This window comes from Delphinus delphis, chromosome 1 (genome assembly GCF_949987515.2).
Source record: "Delphinus delphis chromosome 1, mDelDel1.2, whole genome shotgun sequence".
NCBI lineage: Eukaryota > Metazoa > Chordata > Mammalia > Artiodactyla > Delphinidae > Delphinus > Delphinus delphis.
Window position 1 is genome coordinate 140577165 of NC_082683.1, and position 17376 is coordinate 140594540.

At 35.7% G+C, this 17376-nt stretch overlaps 1 protein-coding gene across 1 annotated transcript in view; it reads left to right on the forward strand.

Moving 5' to 3' along the window:
• The window catches only part of HMCN1 (hemicentin 1), a 519438-nt gene that overhangs the window by 297882 nt on the left and 204180 nt on the right, over nt 1-17376 (forward strand). The window contains exons 37-40 of the mRNA XM_060035358.1: nt 11998-12099; nt 12997-13173; nt 13717-13868; nt 15014-15137. Coding sequence (XP_059891341.1) covers nt 11998-12099; nt 12997-13173; nt 13717-13868; nt 15014-15137 — 555 coding nt within the window. The remainder of the gene's footprint in view (nt 1-11997; nt 12100-12996; nt 13174-13716; nt 13869-15013; nt 15138-17376) is intronic.

Consider the following 17376-nt stretch of genomic DNA (forward strand, 5'->3'; position numbering starts at 1 on the left):
GGTATATAGCAGGCAGTCAATAAATATTTCACAAATGAAACAGTAAATAGTAAGTGAATGAAAAAATTTAGTTTGAACGTGGAATTCTAATCTGTTTCTTTACATATTTTCTTTTATTTAAATCACCCAGTTAAAAGATTTATATCATCAGTTCTCTAAACGTTTCCAATAAACCAGCTTATTCTTTCCCCGGTTCTTCCAGTATGAACACCTAACTTATGGATGTCATACACACAAACCGTGTTCCTTAAGAGGACCTTTATTTTTTCATTGAATAATTAACCTAAAGACCAATATCTGAGTGTAACCATCTTGGAACGGTCTCACTATAATTGAGGGTTGGGGGACAGGCTGACCCTGCTCTCCCGTAAGTTGCCTTGAATTTACCTTGTTCCTCATAGGGCCTTGTATATCTTTCTAGTGTTCTTTGGCAGCTGTCTCCAGCATATACTCAGACCTCCACTTCCATCTAAGAGTGTGCTGGGGGTGGGCTTGTTCTCCTTCCCCATTTTTCTGCTCTGAGTCTCCTTCTCTCCTCCTTATACAGGCTATTTGTTCCCTCCCTTCCAACAGTTTCAATCCTTATCTGATCTCCATTGTTGGCTAAAGGAAATAGTTGAGTGGGATAGCATGATGTGTTGTAGTCGTCTCAGGCACTGGAGTCATGCCGACTTTAGTTTAAATTCTCTGCTAAACATGATCTGCGTAACTTGAGCGAACGATTTAACCTCTCTGAGTATCTGACTTGCAGAGTGCTTTTGAGGTCTAGAGGTATTAGACGTAAAATATTTCCCACTTTTACTCTTTCAGGAGTTATCAAAAAGAAAGATTTGGTTTTGTTCTCTAGACTGGTTTAAATTACTTAAATGAAGACTCTGTAATGAAGAACAGAATATATGTCTCCAGAACTGGGAAGAACCAAACTTCAGTGTTTGAGGCTCTCCAACTTGTGTTCATAAAAATCATAGGTATTGCTTGTTAAAAGTACAGCTTCCTGGGCCCATTCCCACATCTCCTGAAACAGCATCTCTGATGCAAGTAGTCTGTGCCATTACGTGGAGGTACGTTGGCTCAGACTATAAAGACTGGCCTAGAGACTTGCCAGTGTAGTCAAGAATGACTGAAAACTAGAATCCATAAAAGAAATCAAGTATCCCATCACCTACCTAGCAACAACAGAAAAGAATAAACAGATTCACTACCTAAGAAAACACAAGTCTATAAATATGCTGTCTGAATATGGTAACACAATGTATGTTAGCAGGAGATGCAATTAGTGTACCTACTGACATGGAAAATCATCAGAGACAGGGGATGCAGGCTAGAAGATGTCTGAGTTGATGTGAAAAGAAAGAGAAATAGGTTAGTCATTGTAAGGATTTATTAAAAACTACCAAATTATGGTTTTCTCAGGGTATATGCCCAGCAGTGGGATTGCTGGGTCATATGGTAGTTCTACTTTTAGTATTTTAAGGAACCTCCATACTGTTCTCCATAGTGGCTGTATCAATTTACATTCCCACCAACAGTGTAGGAAGGTTCCCTTTTCTCCACACCCTCTCCAGCATTTACTGTTTGTAGATTTTTTGATGATGGCCATTCTGACCGGTGTGAGGTGATACCTCATTGTAGTTTTGATTTTAGTGATGTTGTTTTGATAATAGTGTTTTGATTATTGTGTTTTAATCAAACTAATAGTAGTTTTGATTTTAGTGATGTAGTTTTGATAATTAGTGATGTTGAGCATCTTTTCGTGTGCCTGTTGGCCATCTGTATGTCTTCCTTGGAGAAATGTCTATTTAGGTCTTCCACCCATTTTTTGATTGGGTTGTTTGTTTTTTGGATATTGAGTTGCATGAGCTGTTTGTACATTTTGGAGATTAATCCCTTGTCAGTTGCTTCATTTGCAAATATTTTCTCCCATTCTGAGGGTTGTCTTTTCACCTTGTTTATGGGTCCAAAAAAGAGGGGATATGTGTATGCATATAACTGACTTGCTTTGCTGTACAGCAGAAACTAACACAACATTGTAAAGCAACTATGCCACCCCCGCAAAAAACTACCAAATTAGATGGAGAATATAAAACAATCTTCTTCATACAAATCACCAATAGGATAGAGGAAAGACATATTAGTAGCTGAAAATGTTTCATCTAATACAATCTTGACTTGTCTGGATACCATTTCATCAACCTGAAGGGAGAATAAATGATGAAGTGAATTCCTAATCTAATACAGATAATGGTCAACTTGGAGGAAGTAGTTGGCTAAGAGCATGTGATAGGAATCTGAACAGAAAGTTGGTGTATCATCTTGGCACTCATGATGGCAGTGTCACGTTGGATGAAAATGGCTCCAAACTTGATTCTGTCCTCTTCAATACTTGTATTAATAATTTCGGTGAGAACTGGAGTTGTTAAACAAGGTGTAGGAATTTCTAAGGGTTGATAGATTTCAAAAAGACCTCAGAGGTTAAAATGACAAGTTAACCTGACTTGAAAAATTGCATAAGAATAGAGATAGAATGGCTTAAAGATACCACACATTGAAATACTTGAGGTATTAATGGCTCTCTCCAATTACTGTAGCTTTGATCATTCAATTTCATAATAAAGCTAATCAACCTTAGAAGTCAGTAATAGAAGCTTACAGTAGCCCTCTTATATTCTTGCTCTCTGAATGCTTCCAAAGTGTTGTATCTAATTCTGGTGCTATATATTGAGGGACATTGAAAAATCTAGGGAAGCAACTCTTATTTAATTTAGTTCATTTATCAATTTATTTAATCAAAGAAACTCAGCTTTCAGATTGTTTAGTATTTTGCTTTCCTATAAAAAAGATTGTAGAGGCTTCCATTCTTCTCAAACATGGAAAAAAGTGTTTCCAGAAGGTGGAGTAAGGGTGCATGGTCTCCTGGACTAGAAGATGAAGTCATGATCATGAGAAGGGGAATAGTCTCATGATCCCCTGTGTCTTCCAGGCGGAGTTCTGTCAATTATAAAAGGCTGAGGCTCTCAGTAGGTGGTCCTTTTGATGATCAAAGTTTCATAATTCTGGAAGTTCTAATTCTCTAGACCAAACTATGAAATTATATTTAAACCTCAGATATTTGCCAAGTGAGACAGATGTTTCCACAAACAAATGATTATTTGGGGTCTAATGGCTCAAGCATTCATTTCATCTGCACTTAATTATTTCCTAGCTAAAAGCAACCAAGTGAAGTGCCCAGAAGTAGAATGTTGTGGTTAAAAGGTCTGGATTTAGGCTCCTATACCCTGAAGTAATATCTGGAGGACAGTGGGCTTAGATGTTAACTTTTTAAAAGCCCCATTTTCTCATCTGTAAAATGGGAAGGATGAAGATAATACCATAATCAGGGAAGTTGTTCTGAGGACTACATGCAAGACTAGACATGAAAAATTTAGCCTGGTGTCTGGTTTCTAGTCATCATCTGTAAGTAGTAGCTTAATGACTGTTTCAGCCAAACACATATTTGGCTTCTGGCACTTCTCACTGTACCAACATCTTAACAAATATGTCTAAAGTCCTGCTGTCTTTACTGTTGGCCAGGAACCATCTTGAGTCTGTATTAGCTGTCTGGTTAAAACATTAGTAGAGCACCCTTAATTTAATTTTATTATTTTAAAGTATTTGCTTGGCTAACATCTGCTAACACCCACTTAAAAAAAGGTTTCTATATCATTTCTGTGATTTGCTTAATAGCTCATTTACATTTACATTTAACGTAATTTTTGAGTTCATTTTTAGTGGTTGCCCTGAGTATTACAATTAGCGTCTTAATTAATAATGTTATAATTTGGATTAATACTAATTTAATTTCAATAGCATAAAAAACTTTGCTACTATATAGGTCCCTTCCCTTTCCCCTCCTTTAAAAGTTACACCTTTACTCATCATGTGCCTATCAATACATATTTATAATTGCTTTATGCTATTGTATTTCAATTCAGAGGGGAGAAAAAAATGTTATATGCAAAATATATAGTTTTACTGTCTTTAGTATTAGTTACCTCTACCAGTGCTCTTTTTTTAAAGTAATTAATTAATTAATTTATTTATTTATTTTGGCTGTGTTGGGTCTTAGTCGCTGCGTGCGAGCTTTATCTAGGTGTGATGAACGGGGGCTACTCTTCATTGCGGTGCATGGGCTTCTCGTTGCAGTGGCTTCTGTTGTTGCAGAGCACGGGTTATAGGTGCACAGGCTTCAGTAGTTGTGGCACTCAGGCTCAGTAGTTGTGGCTCGTGGGTTCCAGAGTGCAGGCTTAGTAGTTGTGGCTCACAGGCTTAGTTGCTCTGCGGCATGCGGGATCTTCCTGGACCAGGGCTCAAACCTGTGTCCCCTGAATTGACAGGCGGATTCTTAACCACTATGCTACCAGGGAAGTCCCTATCCATGCTCTTTTTTTTTTTTTGAGTTTTATTTTATTTCTTTATTTTTTATATGGCAGGTTCTTATTAGTTATCTATTTTATACATATTAGTGTATATATGTCAAATGCAATTGCCCAACTTATCCCACCACCCATCCCTGCTTTCACTCCTTGGTGTCCATAAGTTTGTTCCCTACATCTGTGTCTCTATTTCTGCTTTATAATCTGGTTCATCTGTAACTTCTTTTTAGATTCCATGTATATGCATTAATATATGATATTTGTTTTTCTTTATCTGACTTACTTCACTCTGTATGACACTCTCTGGGTCCATCCACATCTCTACAAATGACCCAATTTCGTTCCTCTTTATGGCTGAGTAATATCCCATTGTATATATGTACCACATCTTCTTTATCCATTTGTCTGTCGATGGGCATTTAGGTTGCTGCCATGATCTGGCTATTGTAAATAGTGCTGCAATGAACATTGGGGTGCATGTGTCTTTTTGAATTATAGCTTTCTTTGGGTATATGCCCAGTAGTGGGATTGCTGGGTCACATGGTAATTCCATTTTTAGTTTTTTAAGGAAAGTCCATACTCTTCTCCATAGTAGCTGTATCAATTTACATTCCCTCTAACAGTGTAAGAGGGTTTCCTTTTCTCCACAACCTGTCCAGCATTTTTTGTTTGTAGATTTTCTGATGATGCCCATTCTAACCAGTGTGAGGTGATCCCTCACTGTACTTTTGATTTGCATTTCTCTAATAATTAGTGATGTTGAGCAGCTTTTCATGTGCCTCTTGGCCGTCTGTATGTTTCCTTTGGAGAAATGTCTATTTAGGTCTTCTGCCCATTTTTGGATTGGGTTATTTGTTTTTTTAATATTGAGCTCCATGAGCTGTTTATATATTTTGGAGATTAATCCTTTGTCTGTTGACTCATTTGCAAATATTTTCTCCCATTCTGAGGGTTGTCTTTTCATCTTGTTTCTAGTTTCCTTTGCTGTGCAAAAGCTTTTAACTTTCATTAGGTCCCATTTGTTTATTTTTGCTTTTATTCCAGTTACTCTAGGAGGTGGGTCAAAAAAGATCTTGCTGTGGTTGATGTCAAAGTGTGTTTTTCTGTAGTTTTCTGGTAGCATCTTTAGGATTTTGTATGGAGAATATCATGTCATCTGCAAACAGTGACAGCTTTACTTCTTCTTTTCTGATTTGGATTCATTTATTTCTTTTTCTACTCTGATTGCGGTGGCTAAAACTTCCAAAACTATGTTGAATAATAGTGGTGAGAGTGGGCATTATTGTCTTGCTCCTGATTTAAGAGGAAATGGTTTCAGTTTTTCACCACTGAGGACGATGTTGGCTGTGGGTTTGTCATACATGGCCTTTATTATGTTGAGGAAAGTTCCCTCTATGCCTACTTTTTGCAGGGTTTTTATCATAAATGGGTGTTGAATTTTGTCAAAAGCTTTTTCTGCACCTATTGAGATGATCATATGGTTTTTTTCCTTCAGTTTGTTAATATGGTGTATCACATTGATGTGCGTATATTGAAGAATCCTTGCATTCCTGGAATAAACCCCACTTGATCATGGTGTATGATCCTTTTAATATGCTGTTGGATTCTGTTTGCTAGTATTTTGTTGAGGATTTTTTCATCTATCTTCATCAGTGATATTGGCCTGTAGTTTTCTTTTTTTGTGACATCTTTAGTTTTGGTATCAGGGTGATGGTGGCCTTGTAGAATGAGGTTGGGAGTGTTCCTCCCTCTGCTATATTTTGGAAGAGTTTGAGAAGGATGGGTGTTAGCTCTTCTCTAAATGTTTGATAGAATTTGCCTGTGAAGCCATCTGGTTCTGGACTTCTGTTTGTTGGAAGATTGTTAATCACACTCTCAATTTCTGTGCTGTGATTGGTCTGTTTATATTTTCTATTTCTTCCTAGTTCAATCTTGGAAGGTTGCGCTTTTCTAAGAATGTGTCCCTTTCTTCCAGGTTGTCCATTTTATCGGCATATAGTTGCTGTAGAAACCTCTCATGATCCTTTGTGTTTCTGCAGTGTCAGTTGTTACTTCTTTTTCATTTCTAATTCTGTTGATTTGAGTTTTCTCCCTTTTCCTTTTGGTGAGTCTAGCTAATGGTTTTTCAGTTTTGTTTATCTTCTCAAAGAACCAGCTTTTAGTTTTATTGATCTTTGCTATCATTTCCTTTTCTTTTTCATTTATTTCTGATCTGATCTTTATGATTTCTTTCCTTCTGCTAACTTTGGGGTTTTTCTGTTCTTCTTTCTTTAATTGCTTTAGGTGTAAAGTTAGGTTGTTTATTTGAGATTTTTCTTGTTTCTTGTGGTAGGATTGTATTGCTATAAAGTTCCCTCTTAGAACTTCTTTTGCTGCATCCCATAGGTTTTGGGTCATCGTGTTTTCATGTCATTTGTTTCTATGTATTTTTTTATTTCTTCTTTGATTTCTTCAGTGATCTCTTTGTTATTTAGGAGCACATTCTTTAGCCTCCTTATGTTTGTATTTTATACAGTTTTTTCCTGTAATTGGTATTTACTCTCATAGCATTTTGGTCAGTAAAGATAATTAATATGATTTCAATTTTCTTAAATTTACCAAGGCTTGATTTGTGACCCAAGATATGATCTATCCTGGAAAATGTTCCATGAGCACTTGAGAAGAAAGTGTATTCAGTTGTTTTTGGATGGAATGTCCTATAAATATCAATTAAGTCCATCTTGTTTAATGTGTCATTTAAAGCTTGTATTTCCTTATTTATTTTCATTTTGGATGATCTGTCCATTGGTGAAAGTGTGGTGTTAAAGTCCCCTACTGTCGATTTCCCCTTTTATGGCTGTTAGCATTTGCCTTATGTACTGAGGTGCTCCTATGTCAGGTGCATAAATATTTACAATTGTTATATCTTCTTCTTGGAATGATCCCTTGATCATTATGTAGTGTCCTTCTTTGTCTCTTGTAATAGTCTTTATTTTTAAAGTGTATTGTCTGGTATGAGAATTGCTACTCCAGCTTTCTTTTGATTTCCTTTTGCATGGAATATCTTTTTCCATCCCCTCCCTTTCAGTCTGTATGTGTCCCTAGGTCTGAAGTGGGTCTCTTGTAGACAACATATATACATGTTTTGTTTTTGTATCCATTCAGCCAGTCTTTGTCTTTTGGTTGGAGCATTTAATCCATTTACATTTATGGTAATTATTGATATGTATGTTCCTATTACCATTTTCTTAATTGTTTTGGGTTTGTTTTTATAGGTCTTTTCCTTCTCTTATGTTTCCTGCCTAGAGAAGTTCATTTAGCATGTGTTGTATAGCTGGTTTGGTGGTGCTGAATTCTCTTAGCTTTTGCTTGTCTGTAGAGGTTTTAAGTTCTCCATCAAATCTGAATGAGATCCTTGCTGGGTAGAGTAATCTTGGTTGTAGGTTTTTCCTCCTTCATCACTTTAAATATGTCCTGCCACTCCCTTCTGGCTTTCAGTGTTTCTGCTGAAAGATCAGCTGTTAACCTTATGGGGATTCCCTTGTATATTATTTGTTGCTTTTCCCTTGCTGCTTTTAATATTTTTTCTTTGTATTTAATTTTTATTAGTTTGATTAATATGTGTCTTGGCGTGTTTCTCCTTAGATTTATCCTGTATGGGACTCTCTGTGCTTCCTGGACTTGATTAACTATTTCCTTTCCCATGTTAGGGAATTTTTCAACTATAATCTCTTCAACTATTTTCTCAGTCCTTTTCTTTTTCTCTTCTTCTTCTCAGACCCCTATAATTCGAACATTGGTGTGTTTAATGTTGTCCCAGAGGTCTCTGAGCCTGTCCTCAGTTCTTTTCATTGTTTTTTCTTTATTCTGCCCTGCAGTAGGTATTTGCTCTATTTTATCTTCCAGGTTACTTGTCTGTTCTTCTGCCTCATTTGTTCTGCTATTGATTCCTTCTAGAGAATTTTAAATTTCATTTATTGTGTTGTTCATCATTGTTTGTTTGCTCTTTATTCTTCTAGGTCCTTGTTAAACGTTTCTTGTGTTATCTCCATTCTATTTCCAAGATTTTGGATCATCTTTACTATCATTACTCTGAATTCTTTTTCAGGTAGACTGCCTATTTCCTCTTCGTTTGTTTGGACTAGTGGGTTTTTACCTTGTTCCTTTATCTGCTGCTTATTTCTCTGTCTTCTCATTTTGCTTAACTTACTGTGTTTGTGGTCTCCTTTTCACAGGCTGCAGGGTCCTAGTTCCCCTTTGTTTTTGGTGTCTGTCCCCCGTGGATATCGTTGGTTTGGCACGTTTTGTAGGCTTCCTTGGTGGAGGGGATTGGTTCTTGTGTTCTGTTGGATGAGGCTGGATCTTATCTGTCTCGTGAGTAGGACCACATCCAGTGGTGTGTTTTGGGGTGTCTGTGTGCTTATTACGATTTTAGGCAGCCTGTCTGCTAATGGCTGGGGTTGTGTTCCTGTCTTGCTAGTTGTTTGGCATAGGGTGTCCAGCACTGGAGCTTGCTGGTCATTGAGTGGTGCTGGGTCTTAGCATTGAGATGGAGATCTCTGGAAGACCTCTCACTGATTGATATTATGTGGGGCTGGGAGGTCTCTGGTGGTCCAATGTCCTGAACTCAGCTCTCCCACCTTAGAGGCTCAGGCCTGACACCCAGCTGGAGCACCAAGACTGTCAGCCACACAGCCATGTACGTGGTGAGTTTCTTGCCTTTTGGGAAGTCTGAGGGCTTCTGCTAGCGTTCAGGAAGTGTTCTGTAGGAGTTAGTCCACATGTAGGTGTATTTTTGATGTATTTGTGGGGAGGAAGTTGATCTCCACGTCCTACTCCTCGGCCCTCTTGAAGCTCCTTCCAGGAACCCAAACGCATTCTACTATCCACTTTCTACTTGGCTGCTTTTTTCACTGTGGTTGCAGAGCTCTTTGCTTTCAGCCTTACTGCTGAGGTAGGGAGAGAGTGATGGGAATAGAGTGAGGTAAAATGTCATAAACCTCGCTGTTCTTAATTAGATTTTGCTGTTTTTCTTGAATAATCACTTTTTTAATTATTGCAAGCCTTTGTTTAATTTCCAGAGTTGTGAAAAAGTTGGTTTTGATAATTTTTCCAGTGTTCTTTTTTGTTTTTTAATGGAGGCATGTATTTTCAGTCTTTACTCTGCCATTCTTGCTGACATCTAATCTTTTTTTCTTTCAGTCCTTTAGTGGAATGAAAAATAGCCAGCCCACTCCACAGCTCTTTTATTTCTTATTCTTACCATGTTGTTTTATTGCAGCTGCTACATAGTCTGTCAAAGCCTTCAGTGATCACTTTCGTCCAGAAGGCTTCAAGTTAGTATTTAAATAACTGTTTTGAAAGAAGGCGCCATGGACTAATTATTTTTCCTTTCCAGTTGGAAAAGTCAGATAGCCATATTTAAAGGTCTTTTGTCCTTAAATACCGTATCATAAATCAGAATTTAGTGCAGAAAACAGAAACATTCTAGGCATTTCAAGCAGGAGGGGTTAATACATTGCATTAGATGGATACAAAGGAACTACAGGTATGAAGGAGGAGTGGAGTCTAGGCTTTGTCTTTAGGAACAACTTCCAAGAAAATAAATATGACTCACAAGAACATCTACTTTTGAGGACAGACTTTATTTTAAACTTGTCAGAAAGCAGCTTTGAGTTTTATTGTCTTCTTTTGTTATTTCTTTTGCTTGTTTGTTTTCTTTGGTGTAGTCTTCTGCTTTTATTTTTATTATTTCTTTATTCCTGACTTCTTTGCCTTATTTTATTGGTCTTTTTCTGGAATCTGAGTTGAATGATTGGAACATTTATTTTCATTATTTCTTAGTTTTTAATATATTAATTAGGGCTTTAAGATTTTTTTTGAGTACTTACTGTTTAGTGACATTCCATAGGTTTTAGTTTTTAATCAATCTCATTCTAATTTATTTTTTCTACTTCTATACTTCTGTCTTGATTTCCTTTTTAATAAATTTTTTCTCCATGTAGAGAACTTTATATTTTATTACTGAGTTCTGTTTTTTTTATTATGGTTTTATTAAATTATGGTTATAAATGCTTTATTGACTTTTTTATGGCCTAATATATAGTCTGTTTTGAAAATATTCTGTTGGCATTTGAAAATAATATGTATTCTTTGTTAACCGTAAATACACAAATACATATGTGTATGTGTATATTATATGTATTATATATACACACATACAGTATGGATGGGTAATTTTAGTTCTCAAATTATTTGTAACTTTATGTTTTGTTTCACTGCATAGTCAATTTCTAAGAAAGGTGTACTAAAATATAGTACTTTTCAGTTTTTCAAATTTTCTCTGCTATTTCACGATTTTTGCTTTTTTATTCAGTGCATAAAGCATTATCATTATAGTGGATTCTTTCTGAATTGTAACAGTTCAGTCAATAGAAAGCATTATTTTTGTCTTGTATAACAGTATGTCAGAAATTGATATCACACTTGTTGTTCTGGTATACCTTTGTCCAGCTCTTTATTGTCAGTATTTTTGCAATTGTTTTACTTGTGCTTTTTAATTTTAAAAAATACTGTTAACCCTCAAATAGTGTTAAATATTTCTCTATTGACCAAGAAAATGAACTAATTCACATTTATGCTCTTGATTTATATATTTGATTTTATTTCTGCCATCTTGTTTAGTTCTTGTAATTTTTCTTGTTCCCTTTTCTCCTTTCCCCTTTCTCTGTTTTTGCTAGATTAATGGGTCAATTGTTTAATTGTATATGAGGCAGAGGTCAGGGGCTCTCATGCATTGGATAAGTTAAATTTAGCAAATCTTTAAAATGTATTTTTATATAAACCTTAAAGCTAACATATCTGTAGCATCTTTTCCAAGTAAGGTAAGATCTCTAGTTTACTTGTAATTTTGTTTTTCTCCTGGCATCCCTCCTACACTCCTTGAGACAGAAGATGTAGAGCATTGCTGTTCCAAGTTGTCATTACTTTTACACTATGCCTCTTAGACTTTCTGAATTCCTACTTTATAAATACATTAAAAATAGAGCAGCATTATCTGTGATTATTTAAAGTTGAAAATGTAGTTTTCTGTTTTATTTTACTAACAATTTAATTGTAACTTTCATATCAAAAGAAAAAACTCTAATAAACAAACAAAAAATGATTTTAATCCCTCTGAAATGGTTTACGATAGTACTGTACTAAGGTAAAGTCAGATATTTTGAGGAATACCCATGTCCTTCCCTGAAAGAGTTCAAATGTGTTAGATTACTTCTTGGTAAAGGCAATTCATCATCAGACCAGTCAGATTTATTGGAATTAAAAAAAATACTCCTTTAGCTTTCTTTTACTTCTCTACTAATCTACAGTTCTAAGGCTTTTCCTGTCTAGGCATAGAGAAATGGATGATCCAGAAAACCTATTAACATCTTTTTCCATCCTGTTCTTCAGTACTACTTAATAGTCTACTTTAGTTTTATTCCAAATATATCATTGTATATAAGTGAAAGAAAGAAGGAAAGAAATGACAATTCCCAGTGAGCAAACAATTTCAGTTTAAATATTCTATTTGTGTTTGCTAATTATCTGTTTGGGCTTCTTACAGAACCACCCAGTCTGGAGGATGCAGGGAAGATGCTGAATGAGACCGTGGTAGTGAACAACCCCATACAGCTGGAGTGTAAGGCAACTGGAAATCCCTCACCTGGTAGGTGTGTTTGTGGACTCTGTAGCTTATTAACATTTTAAGATTTCTGCGAATTGCTAAATCTGTTTATAAGCATAATATAGTAATTACTAATAAGGGAAATATTATAGAATATATTTCAAGGGTAAAATATTGTTAAGGATATCATTAGGTGGATGATATTTTTGAATTTTCATTGCTTTTAACTACATGAAATAATTTACTCATTTAAACAATGTAGAAATATGTGAATAATTATCTTACTGTCCTTACTATGACCACAGAACCCACAATGGTATTGTATATAAATTTTTGTTGAAAAATATATTTTTATCTAGTCTCAGTTGATTATCTTTATAAATCATTCATTTGATGAGACTATTATTTTGTTGATTTTCATCACCAGTAAGTTATTCATACTAATCAATAATAATATAAAAATTTTGAGGCTAATAGTATATATAGTGTTTGGTTTTGATTAGATGCATAAACAAAATTTTATAGATGAGAGGAATATATACTACACCAAAAGAAATAGAATCGGTTAAAAGTTTGCTATCAAACAAATACTGATATTGGATTGGCCAAAAAATTCGTTCAGGTTTTTCTGTAAGATTGTATGGAAAAACCCAAATGAACTTTTTGGCCAACCTAATACATTAGAGATAATGTAAAGAATATTATTTTTATAAGTTCACTTCAGGACTCTTATATTGGCTTGGCTATTCATGTTTTTCTAAAGTTTACCTCCTCCTAAAAATCAACCCTAGAGAGATAATTAAACAGATTAAACTAAGATGATAAGCATAAGAATAAAGCAATTGTTACTGTTGTAGTTAAGCTTCGATTTAGTGTGTGTATTGAGCTTTTAAATGAAAAGTTTTAAAAAGATGGGTTTCTGTCCTCTTCCCCTTGCAGCTATTACATGGTACAAAGATAATCGTCCACTGTTAGGTTCCAGTAGCATGACTTTCTTGAACAGAGGACAGATCATCAATATCGAAAGCGCCCAGATCACAGATGCTGGCATATATAAATGTGTGGCCATCAACTCAGCTGGAGCTACAGAGTTATTTTATAGTCTACAGGTCCATGGTTAGTGCTACTTCTCCTAGATTCATCCTGGAGTGAAGAAGCATTCAAAATGATTAAGTGCATCTATAAAATTCTAGTGTAAATATTTAACAGAATGTGTTATTGTCATCTTTACTTAAGAATGCAGTATTCTAAAACTGATAAGCGTTTATATTTTCTGATTCCCATTAAATGCTCTATTTTCACATGCTATTGAACTTAAGTTTTCTTTAGATGAATTGCTGCAAATAGTCATCAACAGTCTTATCAGCTAATGACGTTGGCCCTGTTTGTAAATATTGTCTGTCAGAATCATAGGTTTTAGTTCAAGAAATGTTTCCAAGTTATTTTCTCTAATAATGCTTTTAAGAGGAGTTCATAGTTAACATACTAGAGTAGATACAGTGTAAGGAAACACACACAGATACACACAAAGCCTGGAAATCAAGAAATAAAAATGTAAAACATTACTGTGGACACAACATACAGTTTTATTATTTTGAGATGTAATATTCCATGATGTTAACATATCTTAATTTTATTTATTTTTTTATTCCTTTTCAGTGCCCCCATCAATTTCTGGCAGCAATAACATGGTGGCAGTGGTAGTTAATAACCTGGTGAGGTTAGAATGTGAAGCCAGAGGTATCCCTGCCCCAAGTCTGACCTGGTTGAAAGATGGGAGCCCTGTCGCTAGTTTCACTAATGGGATACAGGTACTCTCTGTCATTCCTTAAGTGAAATCTACCATCTAATTATTCAATACAGGAAGTATAAACAAGTAAAACTATTAAAGGGATTTGGAGAGCAAGGATTCACAAATGTTATCCAAACTTGTACACATATACATCCATAAATACCATGGGCACACAGTTGTGATTTCTAAACAATTCATTAAAAGCTCAGTATATCTAAGAGTTCCCTTATCTCATATGTAGTGCTATATTTTGACCATTGTTTTATATACTTCCTACTTCCCCCCCAACTCTCTGCAACCACCATAAAAGATACCCTATGCAAAAAAATGTTCATCAACAATAAAAACAGGAATTTTTTGGTAGACGTTATATTTAAATGTCTGGAAATAATCAGAATATTTACTTCAGAGTAAATATTTACACAGAGTGTATTTACTTCTACTAAAACATCATATAAAGAAAAATTATAAAGGCAACGTTATGAGAAGTGAAATTTGAGTCTGACAAAAAAATTTAAGTACATTGCACTGACTCAAAATTTAAAATACGGGAACACATATATCTCATTGAAAGTGTACTTCAATTTTGCTTTGCTTAGCAGAGAGCATAGTTACTCCACCATTCTACTTCTTGAGCTTTTCTTGAAAATCCATTGCTTGCAGAATTTGGGATCATAGACTATCCAGAGTCCATGTCAATATTAAAGGTACAACTACATCAGTGGGATAAAAGGACAATGAATGTGACTAATTAATTTATTTGACTGCTACCATGCTGTTAATTTTACCTTCTTACTTTTTCTCTCAAAGAAAAATTAAGAGGAGGATTAGCTCCTCTTACTCCCACTTCTTCTTGTCTTTCTCCCCTGGTGGCTTTTTCTCTTTCTGTAGTAAGTATTGATAAAGTTGGATCTTCACTTGATCCTGTATGTAGAGAGTTGTGTTCAGTGGTTATTACCAAGTTTGGTTCTAGCCTCTGTCGTCCTCCACAGATAAGATGAGAAGGGGATTAAATGATGCTTGCCCTCTTTAAAACATCCAAGTAGAAATCCTTCTAGAGGCAAATGTTCAGTTGATCAATCTCAGAAAATAATTGAAAAAGTATGTTTACACCTACAATTCTCAGGAGATATGTTGGTTATTTAGCTTTCTATTCATCAACAGGTTCTGTCTGGGGGCCGCATCCTAGCCTTGACCAGCGCGCAAATCAGTGATACGGGGAGATACACCTGTGTGGCAGTAAATGCTGCTGGGGAGAAACAAAGGGACATTGACCTCAGAGTATATGGTGAGACATTTTAATAATTACTTCTGCTCTGATATAGCTGTGTTTAAGTCCTAATGTCATTGAGGAAGTTAAGAAAGTTTTTGACAATAAAGAGCTGTGAACAATAGAAATTATCAAAATATTACAAGGTTAATTAAATCAGAGTCACCCTTTCTGCCTCATATTTGACTTTGATTTTCCTTTATTGAAGTTCTGAGAAATAAAGATGCATACATCCAGCATGTAGGGTGTTGTTTTTATGGAGCACTCTGAAGAACATGACTATGGAGAGATCTTCGCAGTTTGGAAGACATTCTTCTCCCTAAAGCAAGGCTCTGTTCAAGTAGCTCTCTTGATCTGTTCTACTCGAAGCCTGGATTTTCTTACTTTTCAATTATATGTATAATCAGCATATTTTATAGTCAGTACTATGTCTATGAATTAAAGGATATTTGAGAAGCAAAAGTTAAACTAAACATAAACTTAAGCAAAATTCAAGTATTTTTTCTTCCTACCTATGATGCAGCTGTAAGGTACAAAAGGAAAGGTCTGATTCCATCACACCAAGAGGCCCCTGGAACAAAGTTGGGGCCTCAATGGCCTCCATTCATAGATTACACTTGTCATTCCACATTTTAGTATACCTTTGCATTTAGAACTTTTTCAGGGTTTTACTTGCATTATATTCTTGGTTCCTGGAATAATGGATGTGTTCTGTAGTCCTCAAAGAGTACCTGTTTAATGCAAGCCTTCTCTTCTAAGTCCTACCTCACTTCCAAATAATTTACTCCTGTTCAAAATATATTACTTTTTTTTTTTTTTTTTTTTTTTACCTCCAGGCCATGTGGATTGACTTCCCTTTTTGAGTTTGCCAAAACAAATGTAATCATCACAAATAACTTACATGATAAGTCCAAATTTTTTAATAAAAAGGCCCCTTGTTTCAACATGGATGCCATGCATCTCTAATTAAGCTAAAAAATCCCAGTTGGCATCAGTAAATTACCCAAGGCTCGTTATGCATCCCTCTTTTTTGTTGCTTCTGCAGTTGGCATGGGTCTGTATCTAGCCTTCAGCTGGTGCTCTGTGTCTGAGATAACAGAGGGTCTAAAGTACCTAACTGCAAGGAATCTAACTCCTTCCCTTAATGGGTCACTTTTATGCTTTATGAAGAACTGGAATGTTTCCAATCTAAACTATCCTTAGAGAATGATGCATCAATCTAAGTATGTGACACAACAGCTCCTTCAATCATGAACAAGCAAGCAGATGAGCAAGCAAACATCGGTATTCACTGGGTTTTAGTCAGCCCTGAAAATCTGGGATTGGCTGCTTCCATTTCTGCACTGGTTAGTGTCAAAAGTGGACCTGGGAGGTGATAGAGAGTTGATATTTTTCAGGAGTTATGAAGATGTGCGTCACTACTTTTTATCATTTATTAAGTACCCCCATACTACCTTTTTAGTCTGAAAACCAGAATCTTCCCTCTGTTATAAAAGTCAAGTGGCTAGCCAGCCCATGCGTATGTTTTAGAAGGTGCGTATGTGTTTAGTAGCCAGCCCATGCGTATGTTTTAGAATGTGCGTATGTGTTTAGTAACTTGCTGTGTGTATATATTTTGAATGTCAAAGAAGTGCCGGATTAAAACAGGTTTTTAATGTGAAATTAGCTTCCGGTCTATGCTCTACTATTCGTATTATGTCCCTATATTATATTCCTAAATTTGTGATAGTAACCTTGGCAATCTTGGATCTATTTGGTGCATGATGATTCTGCAGCCTCAGAGGTAAGTCCCCGTCAGATTTACATGGTAGAGTGTGGTGGTGTAGGAGGAGCAGACACTGTGTAACATAGCTCTCCCTACAATTACAAGAGTAGTTCATTAAAACTGTTTCTCCCTGGTATCAATTTGGAGTATGCATCACCATACTCTTAGGTGCTGAAACATGAGGATAGAGTTTTTAAATGCTTTGGATTCCTGTAGTACCTTATCTTTAAACTGAAGCCCTGAGAACTTTCTTAGAGATCACACACTGCCCAGTGTTTTAACAGGCATAACCCTGTGGCAATTCTGACTTGTGTAATTACATTTCACAAGTATAATACGTAGGATGAGAAACAGACACAACACACCCCTTCCTAAGCAACATGACTGCAAAGCAGAATAGGGATGACATCTAAGGAAGCTGAGGATCTAAACGGCAGAAGCTTGTTCTCTTCTCAGACTAAACAAAAAGTTGGAAATGAAAGACAGGGCAGA